The 14,386-nt window shown below is 34.8% G+C and overlaps 1 protein-coding gene across 2 annotated transcripts; it reads right to left on the reverse strand.

The window, feature by feature from the left end:
* Positions 1–1,801: 1,801 nt before the first annotated feature.
* On the reverse strand, positions 1,802–10,546 carry LOC18439438 (MOB kinase activator-like 1A). Of its 2 annotated transcripts, XR_016053757.1 has the most exons (8): positions 10,481–10,546; positions 9,454–9,502; positions 8,407–8,515; positions 8,036–8,129; positions 3,485–3,618; positions 2,655–2,707; positions 2,303–2,466; positions 1,802–2,043 (listed from the first exon to the last, which is right to left on the reverse strand). XR_016053757.1 is itself a non-coding variant. In XM_006849603.4 (7 exons), exons 1-7 carry the CDS (start codon positions 10,504–10,506, stop codon positions 1,969–1,971), a joined length of 651 nt encoding a protein of 216 aa, XP_006849666.1. In that variant the 5' UTR covers positions 10,507–10,546; the 3' UTR covers positions 1,802–1,968. The 2 variants fall into 2 exon arrangements, 1 of the variants encoding a protein (XP_006849666.1); XM_006849603.4 differs by lacking the exon at positions 2,655–2,707.
* Between the last annotated feature and the right edge of the window lie 3,840 nt (positions 10,547–14,386).

Raw genomic sequence — 14,386 nt, forward strand, 5'->3', positions numbered from 1 at the left:
TTCCTTGCTGAAATGTGGATGAGTTTCCAAATTGGTATATGCACAGTTTGGCAAAGCTGAGATAAATGCTTTCATTTCTGAACTCTCTCATCACCAAAGTTACCCTGGATAATAGAGCTCTCTCTCTCTCACACACACACACACCATCAAAGTTACTGGATAATAAAGAGCGCTCTGTCTCTGAGAACCAAAGTTAACGTTAAAAAAAAATAGCTCTCTAAGTATTGAATTTGATCAAGAATAATAAATCTCCCTTTTTCTCTCTAGCTCTCTGATGAGCTCTCTCTTTTCCGCAATCCTTGCTGAATTCCCAATGAATTTGCAAATGGATGCCTGCACGGTCTAGTAAGGCATTAGAAGCTTTCAGTTCTGAATTGTGACACATACACACACTCTCTCTCTTTCTTGTCACCAGTCCCTACTAACTAGTTGGAAACTATAACCATAAGCTAGTTATTCAGATGCCTAAATCTACAGTTGTGTAAACTATAAGCTAGTTAGTCAGATGCTTAATTCTACAGGTGTGTAAAGTGGTAGAAGGCTATAGCAGTGGCTTGTATTTCTGTTTTAATAGGCTGATTTGTGATTGTATGGGAATGGTCAACAAGGATGGTGTGGCATGTCAGAAAATCCATTCAATAAAGATGAGAGAGAGAGAGAATCGGTTTCTTAGATTGATGTTTCCAATATTTTAGAAACTAAAGGGTGCGGTTTCTTGCAACCTTAAACAATCCAATTAAGGTGCACTTTAAAATTTTATCATAACATTTAATTTTGTCGTAAAAAATTCTTAGTATTATCTTAAAATCTACATTCACACATAATTAAAAAAATTTAAATTCTAAAAATAGTTAAAATTAAGCAGATCTATAAATATATGAAAATCTTGAAAATGGACGGTCTAGATAATGTGTTGCAATATACACTATTTTCAGGACTAAAAAAACTTTTTTTTTTTTTTCAAATTCATACATCTCGATGTCGAGATGATCGATTAGAGTGTTTTTCAACATTAAAACAACATTTTAGATAGATTTTTGAGGTGCATCTGTCATTCTACATTTTAAGGTTGCAACCTTATATAAACTTTTCTCTAATATAAAACCTGTTTAACTTTAATGAGAAGGCTTTTTCTTAGATTGATGTTTCCAGTATTTTTGAAACTTCATTCATGGTTTTGAGATTAATATAAAACATGTTTAACTATAATGAGAAGACCTTAAGAAAGGCAGCAGGCAAGAAGCATCAGGAGGGCAATTGTGCTCTCCTACAACTGGGGCATCCTATAGCCTCAGTGACAACGATAATTTGATTTTATCATGATTTTATTATGAGAAAATCAAGACTGATATTTTTTCTAATATTATCATGACAAAATCAATTTATCGTGGTATATAGGCTTGCCTGATATTTACCCCAAAAAAAACATATATGATAATAACAGACAGCAATAGACATCTTAAAAACAATTTTCCAAAAATATTAACTAAAATATAATTTTATTAATATGAAATATACTAATGGCCTAAGTTGCAATTTGAATTATTATCCCTTTTGAAAGCTAAATTTTATCATTTTATCAAAGATAGCTAAGAATTTTGAATTTTCAAAAAGTAACCAATCAGTAAGTGACCGACAAGGAACCCAGCCCATGATATCGGGAAAAAATTAGTCAATGATAATATCATGATGAGGATAATCGTCATTTAGCTTATATCATCTCAAAATTATGCTAGAAAAATGCTGATGTCCAATGATCAGAGCATGAGAGAGATCAGTTGATGAGAGACAACACAAGAAAGAAACAACACCAAGAACACCAATAAGATTTGCAGATTGCTATACAAGTTTGGTATTATTTTTCAGCACATTCAAAAAGTTTCAGTGAAAAGCCAGTCTTTTGAAGAAAGTGAAACAAATCCTCTCTTTCATTAATGGACACAATGTTCCAAACATTTTTGTCTTTCATCAGTAAGAATGAATAATGGAATCAATCAGATCATGAAGGGGTGCAAGCTCCCCTTTATCAATCAAATGGAACTCCTGCATCACAAAATCCATCAGACCATTAATTATCTGTGCAATACTTGCTTATATGTTTCTTGAATATATTAAACCATTTCTCCTACCAAAAAGGAATTAAGAGAAAGAACAAAAGAAAATACAGAGCAACAAAAGCTTTGGTAAGCACATACACACCACACGAACAAGCAGATAGGCAGAAAACAAAGAGAGAGAGAGAGAGAGAGAGAGAGCACCATGAGTCAAGGGAAATGTTTGCAAAGGAGCAAAGAATACATACACAGGTAAAAAGAATGAAGTGCTTGAAGCAAGTATTGAGATGGGCTTCTTCCTTGAGACTAACAATCTTTTGAAAATGCGAATGGTAGATGTGGGCATAGACACGGAACAGGCGTTTGAATATAATTTTCACCACATCTTTGAAATTGGGTGGAAATGGTGTCCCTGTGCCAAACATCATAATGGAAAATTAAGACTACAACTCACCATCTATCAGAAATACAGCACATTGAAGCTCCATCTTGCAAAACCAGTACATAAAAAAGTCATCATCATCGGCAAAGCCTTTTCCCAACTAATTGGGGTCGGTTACACTAATCCTGGTCTACCATCTGCTATATTAAGGGTCATACCTTCAGTGAGACCATAAGTCCCCATATCTTTTCTCACTACTTCCAACCATGTCCTTATGTACATAAAAAAGTAAGATATCAAAATTTTGCAGGAATTCAAAAAAAATGTTTTTCTTACCTATATCACTAGATTGCTCCATTGGTTTTTTAGAGAAGTTTTTCAATATATTTTAAGGGAAAGAAAATTAACATTCAAATATAAATAAAAGATTGACAGGAAGACTCTTTACCTTGTAAAAAAAAATTATAAATCTCTATTTTATATATTTTTCAAATACCAAGATAAAATATTTTTTCTTAGGCCCCATTTGGACACCATATAGCCATATCCCGGCCTCATATTACCTGCCTAAATGAGCTGTCATAAAAAGTGGCCCTCATCGTTGAATATAAACACTTGGAGCAACATCTACATTTTTTGCTGATGGCAGTAGACGTATATTTCTTTTCTTTTTTTGCCATTAGCAGAACCCTGCTATTGGTGGCATTTACCAGTAAGTGGGTTCACTCCTGAAGTTGCGTCCATGAATGATGGTGTGCCAAGCTGGCATGCCACCTAATCTGGCGCAACTATAAAGGAGTTTGAACCCTGTGGCTAGAAAGGTGGACATCCATATGGGGCCTTAATTTTTACTTTTTCAAATATAGTATGATCAGACCTTGCTGGCCTAACAAATGTTCTCCATCCATCAACAGATGGATGTTGGATACCCCTAGAAAGGATATGAATTGTAACCCCCATAGGGAGCACACGATCCTTTTCTAATAAAAAGACACAGTAATGAAGTTCAGGCATGGCACAAGACATGGCATATATAAGAGCACCATACCAAGTTTTTGAGGAAATATGGATTCTTCATCAAGCTGTGCTTCGATCCAGTCCATCAAATACTCCACATATTTTGGTGCAGATACCTCAATTGGTTTCTTTATCTGGACACCATCTGCCCATCTATACTCATACCTGTGGCACCTCTATGTGTTAGAACATTTAAACTTTGAGATATGATAAGAAGCGGCATGATGAAATTCAATCATAAGAAAACTTACTACAAATACAAATTGGCAAGAATTTCACTTTAAAAGAAGATATTAAGTTAAGAAGACTGAACCGAACACCAAAATAGAGAAAAGTGGTTGCTTTGGGTTGAACAGGTCAACTGTATTAAGGGCTAGATTGGTTGGCAGAAAAACCAAGGATGAATAGCATCTATTCTTACCCCACTCAAAGCACCAACACCCTACCCACCATCACAACAATAACTAATCTCAGCAGGCATTTTATATAAGAGCCTTCTTCACCTCTTTGAATGTCTTGATCCAAGGATATATGTTCTTAGCCTTAAATGTTCCTCGCAATTGACTAAATGGAACTTCTACCCCTTGGTGCCAACCCTCCACAAGAACTCCCACTTAATCCCTCCAAATTTTCTGCCACAACAAGAGCCCATGATGTATGTTGTTATGATTAACATGGTTGGCAAGATTAATGCTTTTTGGTGCTTAATTGTGCTTAACTCTTTTAACTTGACAGACTTGGTTGAGCATCCAGACCAAGTCAAATTGTTGATTTCATTTCCTATAGTATTACACGCATAGCTTCTCATTCATTTAACTTTTTGCTATGCGTCCTTATAAACTAATAAATTCTCTGTTACAGCAGGTATTAACTATATCATTTCTCATGCAACCAACCTCACTTCCCAAAGAGAAAGGGAAAGTGAACCCAAGAGATGAACTATTTAATGTGTTACCTATTTCATTGATTTAATTTAAAGATCCCATCATAGGACACAGCATCAAGGATTAAAAATTCTAGGAGAGACACTTTCCAATTTTGGCCCTCCATCAAAACCAAAGTTAAGTGGTTTTTAAGAAAACCACTTGATCACAGAAAAACCACAATTCTAATTATAATCTGAAAAAAAAAAGATTATATACTCCTGCAGCAGCAAAATGGACATATGCTTCCTCGGACAATACCCTAGCAAGGAGTATTTTTAGGACATAAATTTTGTGGAAGTGGATTACTCAATCTAGTGACCAATCATGAAAAGAGGAAAAAACTTCAATATTCACCAGATTTTTATGAAAAAAATCATGCCCTCAGATTGCACACAGGCTATCCAATTTTTGGACGGTTAGATCTAGGTGTTTAGGTGTTAAAGAAAACAATAAGAATACCAATAGTTTCTAGGCAAATTCACTTGAATTATCATATCAAATATTTATAGCAATCGATTTGATTATTTCAATGGAAATTTATCCAATTTAAAGTGAGAGAAGAGAGAAGAGAAATCTAAACCATACCGAGTTTGATGGGCGTCGAACATGACAATGGCCAATGGAAAAGAATGGGCCCTAAAGTTGATAGGAAGACCTGCTCCTAAGTATGGTAGGGCATTCAAACCACAATGTTTGATGGCTTATTGGGGATGGCAAGACAGTTGATTTTTGGGTACATCCATGGTTATCAGAGATATCCATTTTGGAATCTTATGGTCCCAGTATTCGGAAGGACCTGAGAAGTTCTGCCAAACCTAGGGTCACAGATTACGTATATGGTTCTCCACCATCCTGGTATTTCCCTACCCCTACATCAGGCCCTGCACTTAGAACCTGGAATCAATGGATTAGAATTTGGAAGGAAGTGGAGGTTGCTTTAATCCCTCTGAAACCCAAACCTGATTTTTTAATATGGATCCACTCTTCAAATGGAATGTTTTTTGTTAAAGAGGCAGGGAATTTCATCGGACGTAAGGGTTCTTTTCCGGTTTTCAAAGCATTGTGGTTTTCTAAGTGTTATCCACGGGCTAAATGGTTCTCTTGGCTAAGCCTTCATCATCGTCTTCCAATCTCATCACTCATGCAACGGAGGGGAATCACCATTGCTTCAGTGTGCCCTTTTTTGTCATTTTAATGATGCCAATATTTGCCATCTATTGCTTGAATGTGTTTTCTCATAGGGGATTTGGAGGTTGATAGCATGGAGATGTGGCAAACGTTTTTATTACAGATTGTTCCATTGTAGCTACACTGAGGAAGTGGTTAGCATTCAGGTCTGATGGTATTATTAACATTTGGCATTCTTTTTTCTTCACAACTATATGGATGACTTGGGAGGAGCGGAACCACCACACGTTTTAAAGGAGGACACACATTCATGAGAAGTTGATTCAGATGATCGCGGCAGATGCTAAGGCATGGACTTACCACATCTCAGAAAAGGAATTACTGAGAACTTATGAGGTATGTGGCAGCACCAAAAGATCAAGTTACCCATAACAGTGGCATGGGCCATTCCATATTTATATCATTTTAAGCTAAATGTTGATGGGTCTTCCATTCAAAACCCAGGTCGAGCTGGTGGTGGAGCCGTCTTAAGACGGGATGATGGATCATTTGTTGCTGCTTTTTCAATGAGGGTGTTGATTTAGCCATTCAATTGGATTGCTTTCCCCTATAAATTGAGAGTGACTCTACCTTACTTGTCCAAGTCATACAAGACCGGTATAAAGCTCCATGGGCTCTTCATACCATTTCTGCTAATTGCAAGTTTAGACTTGATAATCATTCATGATCCATTTGCTATGTTTATCGTGAGGCTAATATGGTGACCGATGTTCTTGCCAAAAAAGCTACAATTTTTGTGGAGGCCACCATTTGGTGCCCTAGGACTCCAGATTTTTTTAACCTTCCCTTACTTCATGATGTGGCAGAATTACCCTATTGTAGGGTTGTAAAATAGTATGATGTAATTGTTTTCCTATCTTTTATTAATGAAAAATAGGTAGAGGGCCTTCTCCCTCACTTATTTACCCAAATAAAAAGAATGGGCCGTGAGGACAGAGGAAGAAAATCATAATATTGCCTACATCTTAACTTTCAAAATTACGTTTGTTTACCCATTCCTATTTTGTGTCTTTAACCTTTGAACCTCTCCTTCACCACTTGTCTTTTTTCCCATGTTTCTCCTTATACCGTCATATTTCGTTTACATTTCTTTAGAACGTTTCGAACTCTATGTGATAATAGACTTCCATATTGTTAGACATAAATTCATTTTATGTTTTATCCTTTTTTAAATAGAACTAACCAAGAATATCCTACAATAACTCTGAGTGTTTCTTTAGGTAAATATCTTACCTAAATAAAAAACAAAATTCAATCTTCCCTAGAAAATTGTTTAATTTCAATATATTTAATATTTTCATTATACATTTACATCATGCATTTCCCTTGCCTGCATGTAGTTTCTATGCACCTTAGAAAAGGTCAATTGTAACTATAACTAGAACTTAAGATAAGCCATGGATGTTCAAGCCATAACTTATGTTCTAGTTGGACCAGGAGAGAAACCTAAAGGTCACCTCAAATGGTTTTATACTCTAGAGAAGGCTTTCTTTCAAATTTTAAGTTTCAAACTGATGGTGTTTGAGCTTTTCCTTTCCTTAAACTCTTGAGGGGTAAAATAATGGGCTAAAGTTCGATGACAAGATGGCAACTCTAGAAGGAGGGCGCTCAATGTTTGGACTTCAGACAAAACACATTTTTGACTGTTGCGTGTGGAAGCTCTCAAACATGACATGTATGTTTATGAGTGTTGTATGCTGAAGCTCTAGAACATGCGGGTTGATTTATGGCAATGTAAACGGCAAGAAAAATAACAACCCACAAGCAAACACAAATCACAAACAAAACCAAGAACAAGAAAGAAATAAATGCAAGAAGGCACCCACGATTTCGTGGTTCGTAACAAATGTGACTACATCTAGGAGCAAAGATTATTGATGTTGTTCACTATGCACAAGCAATGTTACATGATGGCTCTTTCACGAGAGTGCTAGAGAACACAAGCAATCTCGATCTCTCATAATGCCTCTCACCATCACATAGACTTCTGTTCACCTTTATGAAGCATCTCTTATGTATGCAAGTTTCTCTATACCTTCTTCCTCAATATTCTCTCTCCTACAAAATGCTAAAGATAGAAACTCTAAGAGGCAATCACATGAGAACCCAATCTCCTAATTTTAGTAAGTTTAAATGGTTAATTATTGTTTCCTATAACATAAGAATCGGCATTTTCACAAATGGAAACACTAGCAATCACTTGTTATAAAACATGAACCACCAAAAAGCAATCTCACGTGATGTTACTCGTGATTCAAGACACATTCCAACATTGAGAATAAATGCGCACATAGACTTCACATTGGCAAGGGATTGAGAACCATCGGAGGCATTCTCAGCAGTGAAAAGAGAGAATGAACAACATCTCAACAGGAAAGAAGAATTGCACCAAAAGGACTTTGCTTAAATCTCCATGCATATTAATATAGTTCAGAATATAATTAAGGAAGATAATGACAGAAAATTACTTAGGTCCTGCAGTCATTGTGGGACAGGTGTTTGATGTGCAGAATTCCGTAAGTGTGCCATATAGCATATTCACCTGATTGAAAAAGTCCACCGCTGAAAAGCATAACACAGAAATAAGAAAACGAAAAGAAATACTAGAAAATTCATCATACGTTATCAGCATTTATATTCAAGCCATCAGGCAGTAATCTTAATGCAATGAATAAAAATGATAACATATTGGAACAGGTCAACAGCTAGTGAATTGTTACTGCACAAAAATTGAAAAAAAATATTATTTGTGATTTTTCTCATTGCAGGTTTTACATAACCTGGATTTTCCTCATTAAAAGAGAAACATGAGAAATCAACAAGGGCTAAGTGTCCATACTGTTGACCGCCAACCACTCATTGGCATCTTCCCCTGGAGGAAGCTTTACAGCATCCCTCAAGTTCCCGCTACCCAAAGTAGCATCGATGTGCCTTTGAAGCTGTGCACCCTGTGTCAAGACAAAATAAGTTGGCATGTTGAGATAGGAAAACAACATCCATTATACTTAAACAAAATTTTCGGACGTTCTCATCTACCCCATATCCATAATATCATAATCAAACCAACATTTGAACCTTTTACCTTGTCTCATATAGTAAAGAAACACTCAAATTTTGGCTACAACAAACATTTCACATATTTTCTCCATAATTCTTAGTAAATCCAATATGACATAAAGCTATAAGGTATAAAGCATTAACTGTAGAGAGAAAGCCAGTAAAGTTGCAGACTTGAAGTCCTTGAAAAATTTTCCACCAATCAAATTTGAAATACCAAAATTTAGCTACTAACAAACATTTCACATGTTTGTCATAACAATGTAATATAACATAAACCTATAAGGTACGAAGTTGCAGGCTTGACGTCCTTGAAACAATTCCATCAATCAAATTTGACACAATCAAATTTGACATGCAAAATCCAGCCTATTGGTCTTGACATGTGCTTAGATAATTTAAGAGTAGGCACAAAAAACACTTGCTAGTTAAGACCCAAAGTTTTGAACCAGTTCTAACTCTTTCATGAGGCTACTTTTCACATATTATCGACCACTTGAGTTAAGACAAAGATGAGGCTCTAGGCCAATAGACAGAAAGTTGATCAGAGATAGGTGGTGCTGATTCTTGTTAAAGAACCTTGATATGATTCTTTCATATTATTAAACATGTGCAGGATGGCCTAATATTCAAATATTTGATAAAACAAATAAATAAAAGTTATAGAAAAGATCCATGCTCGAGAAGAAAAAACCACTATTGTAATGCAAGGAAGAAAATGAAGAAAAAAAAGGTTGTAGAAAATTAAAAAAATGGTTAGAGTAAATTGGTAAAAACTACTGTCATTTTGCATGGAGGAAAATGAACAAAAGAGAGAAGAAAAACCAACCTTACTTCCTGATGGTGCACTCTTTTTCGGCCGAAAGGTCTTCTGATTCCTGAATCAGGAAAAAAAAAAAAAAGAAAGAAAAGAAAAGAAAAGTAAGTGATATATCATATAATTATTGCACATTACTTCCTAATGACATAAATTATCAAGAAAATATTCCTAATATTTCACAGATTGAACTTTGTCATAAAAATAAATCCAACTTTCAAGTACATAATCACATGAGAAAATACAATTGCTGACACAAAGTTTCTGCAAAAAGGAATCAAAATCAGGAAATTCCTTTTACATATTTGAAATGATCATGAGATCTTAGGGAATTCTCAAAAAATACAATGAACTGCAACTAAAATTTACATAATAAAAGTGGATGAGAAAAAAAAAAAAAAACAATCTTTGAAAATTGAGCAACACGGTTGTGTTCTAATGCATGACAATCTTATTTTTTTGCCAATTTTACACAGAAGAGTTTTTCCGAAAATATGATAGAGCAGAAGACAAAAAAAAAGAAAAATTTGATAAAAAATTCGTAAAAAAAGGCTGAATCTCTCAGCATAATTTCCAGAAATTTCATAAATAACATCAATTCAAATGCGATAAGTCACAGTCTTCACGAGAATCACCCGGACTCTTCCATTTCTTAACCTAATTTCCTCAACAATTCGTCAAAAACAAAGTGAACTCCAAAAGAAAACGCCACACTGGTATTTATAAGTGATCCCAAACTCAAATTAAATGAAAAAAATTAAGAAAAAGCATCACCTCGTGAAACAACAAATGTATCCAGTCCAAAAATAATCACGAATCAGCTAAATTTGGAAAATTCTGAAAATTCACCCAGGAATCTTCAGAGAAAGCCAAAAAATGAGCTGATTTTTTTTTCAGAAAGAAAGAGCAATCAATGAAATTCAATTCAAAGAAAACAAAAGGAACCAAAAAAACAAAATTTGAAAAAAAAGAGAGAGGAAAATATCAAAATAATTATGTTAAAAAAAAAAGAAAACAAAAGCAAAACAAAAGAGGGTACCTGCTGCCTAAGCCGAAGAGGCTCATGGCGAGGAGGGCTTAAGACTTTCAAATTGATTTTTCCCACGAGTTTGCAGGTTACGGCAGAGCCATGAGTAAATAGAGGGCCGTAATGACGAAAATGCCCTTTATTTTCTGTTAGAATAAAGAGTCCTCAAACATTTATCAATTACCAAATTGGCCCTTCAAAATTTTATCGTAACTATCATGGCCTTGGCTCGAATGGCTGTAATTTGGGTTTTATACAGGGTGTGGTTTCTATAAGGTTGCAAACCTTAAACTATCCATTTAAGGCGAACCTCTAAAATTTATTATAACATATAATTTTAGTATAAAAATTATTAGAAGTATTTAAAAATAATTTTTTACATCTAATTATAAAATTTTAAACTCCATATATGATTAAAATCAAATAGATCTATAAACAATTTGAAAATTTTGAAAATGGATGGTGTAGATAATATGTTGCAAGATGCACTACCTACTTCCGGAACTCAAAAAATATTTTTTTTTTTATGTTTATATATCTCGATGTTGAGTTGATCAATTAAAGAGTTTTTTAACATTAAAATAACCTTTTCCGATGGATTTTTGAGGTACATCTTTAATTCTATATTTTAAGATTGCAACCTTATATAAATTTTTTCCAGGGTGCGGTTTGTATAAAGATAAGGCTCTAAACAATCAAAATAAAGCACAATTTGAAGCGTAAAGAGATATGGTTTCAATACAGGAAATCTTAAGAGATATGGTTTCAATACAGGAAATTTTTGTGATAGCTTTAAAATATATTTTCATCTCTAATTATAAAAATTTAAAGTTTAAAAAATAGTGTAGATCGAGAAGGTCTACAAAAAAAAAATGAAAATCTTGAAAATTGACAGTCTAAAAATGCATCACAAGATACGCCATTTTCAAAAGGAAAGTATATAATGAGACTATTTATCTTTTGTATAAGGTGGTCACAATTAATCTAGACCATTAGATGTGAAATTGGGTGGCTACATTTATTTCACTGACCAAGTTCAAACTTCAAAAGAAATTTTTTCAAACTTTATGACATACCCAAGCTATCAGATTTCACATCGGATGGTTATAAATAATTGTGACTTCCCTATTCTAAAGGTAAATGATCACATTGTATACAATCCTATTTTAAAAACCTGAAACCATTTTTTTCTCATGTCCATCTTTTCGAGGTCGAGATGATCAATTTGAGGATATTTGGGCATCAAAAGAATCTCTTCTAATAAAAATTTTGATGTGTGCCCTAATTTGAGTGTTTAAAGCCTCACACTTATATAATTTTTTTTTTTTAAAAAATGACGATCCAAATCAGAATTGTTCGATTTGGATTAAGAATGAATGAGATCCCACCATATATCGGGAACAAGCCGATTGTCTTACAATCCGGAAGGGAACCATGAATAGACCCAAGTCCGGATAAAGGAGATGGGTTGTACTAGGTTGGTAGCTAAGTTCCCCTATTTATCTCGGGAGCGCACTTGGTCTGCCCGTCTTAAGGTTTAAAAGTAAAACTTTTACCACATATATTTCATGAATCATCATAAAAGAATGGCAAAACATCATTCAAATAGTTGGTGATCAGAAGATGATGGACGATGATGATTCTAGCTATAAGTCTCCACTCAACTATGTCCAAAAGATAAACTAAAGGTTTTGGTTCAAGTCTGAAATTAATGAACTAGAGCCTCATGCCAAAGCAAATAAGTTTTTAAGCAGTGTAGTTAGACTAACTCGTAAGATCTGCTAGTAAGGTTCAGCTTGGCCCCAATTGACTAAGTTAGTTCATGATTATGGGCCCAAGCTGAAAAACCAAGCCCTTTGAGCATTTGCATCCAGGGAACACCCCAATAACTAATTGTTCATTCTAAGGGTTTAAAAATCTGATTTGGATCATAATTATCCAATTCGAATAAAAAATTGGCGGGACAAACTATTATTGGGAACCGTCTGGTTCCCGTTAGGAGCCAGCTAGTTTTGTCGGGAAATTGGTCGATCTGGCCCAACTTTTGATTGTTATTATTATTTTTGAAATGTTTTTTTATTTTTATTTTTTATTGACTGATTCACACTACTTGATTTCCGATCTAGACTGCCGATCCAGATAATTTTTAAGGGGGCCTATCGGTCCAACCGACCTGTTTTTTCTAAAATCGGTTCATTAAGTTGGGTTTAGGCCACTGAGCTTGAAGCTGGCTCATATTATAATTGAACCCACCCCAATCATTTTGTTTACGAAGCATCCACCTCGTAGTGCTTATTAGGAGAGGGGGCATTTTGGGTCATAGAAGGGAAAGGAGGGTTGTTTTTTGTCATTTTGATAAAGAGTGGGTGGTTCAGATATTTATAGGTAAAGATGGGGTATTCGAAGTCATTGGTTTTTGAGGAATACAGGAGAATCCAACCTGGCAAAGTTGGTTAGGGCCACTCAGGAGCCGAATGTTTTGGGTTGTAGAAATGATTGCCCACTGGATTCTTTTTGCAGATAGCATTTACTAAGATGACCCCAACATTTTTTTAGGATAACAAATTAACCCAACTATAATCTTATAAAAAAAAAAGTATTATGTTCATGTACCCAATTTGGCTTACGGAGAGCAGTGTTCGAAAAATATAATCGGCGATGGGCTGGGTCCCAATAACCGGTTCAATTGGCCTAATTGGGTATGTCCAACCGGTTTAAAAAAGTGTTTAAAAAAATAAAAAAAATCAAAAAATTATGAAAATTTTGAAAAAAATTACAAAATACATCTTAAAATAAACTATCTATCTATGCAACTTACCCCACCTCAATTTTTTCTCACACTTTTTTTCTCCAGACAACCTTTCCTCACAAAAACCCCCCAAAATAAAAAGTTCTTAATTTTTGGAGAGAAATGCCCTTTCCATACTAACCAAATCAATTCGCGATCTCAAATAGAGTAGTGCCGGAGCACAGTATACTACTGCCAGAGCGCGGTGCTACATTGTAGGGGTGTGTATTTTCAGTGCCGGAGCGCATTCTCAGATTGCCAGAGCGTGCATTATCACTACCGGAGCGTAGTATGCCGGAGCGATGCGGGTTAGACAAAGCACTGCCTGAACGCGCATTAGGACTACTGGAGCCTAAGGCTATGTGAAAAGAAACAAGAGAGAGAATGCCGTGTGAAAAGAAACGAGGGTATTTTAGTCTTATTTTATGTTACTTTCGGGTTGGAGGTTTTTGCGATCAAAGAATTTTTGAAATTTTCTAAAAAAGATGGAAAAACACTTTCTAATCTTTGCCAAAATGATAAAAAAAAAAAAAAAAATACATTTCAAATAAATCTCTTATTTTTTAAGATTTTTTTTTTTTAAAATACCTATTCGGACTACCAAAACTAGATCTGCCAATGCCCAGGCGGTTCTGAGTTGGACTTACCCAATTTGCAAACAGAGAGAGAGAGAGAGATCACAATCAGTGAGAAAGAGCAACGCCGAATTTATCCTCGTTTGATCCACATAGCCAAGAGTGAGGATCACCAAAATTATCCTTGTTTGATCTTATGCAGACAAGTTGTCTTCCAAGAGTGAGGTCCTTCTTTGATCTTATATAGACAAGTTTTCTTCCCATTTTCTAGTGGATAATGGCCCTAGTTTGATCTATATTCAAGTTGTCTTCCCACTAAGTGGATATTGAATGAATATTTTGGCAATATAGCTTCACATAAATTTATTTTAGAAATTAGCAAGTATTTCATAGATCTGCTCTTCAGATCTCGCTATAAGAGGCAATTTTGATGTTGGAAAACTTGTGAAACTCAACATTGACGATCACATATCTAAAATAAAAATAGGTATTGAGCCCTAAAAATGATTTATCTTATAGTATATTTTTTGAATTGTCTATTTCTAGACATATACT

This window comes from Amborella trichopoda, chromosome 4 (assembly GCF_054954075.1).
Source record: "Amborella trichopoda isolate Santa Cruz 75 chromosome 4, AtrichopodaSantaCruz75HAP2 v2.0, whole genome shotgun sequence".
Lineage (NCBI taxonomy): Eukaryota > Viridiplantae > Streptophyta > Magnoliopsida > Amborellales > Amborellaceae > Amborella > Amborella trichopoda.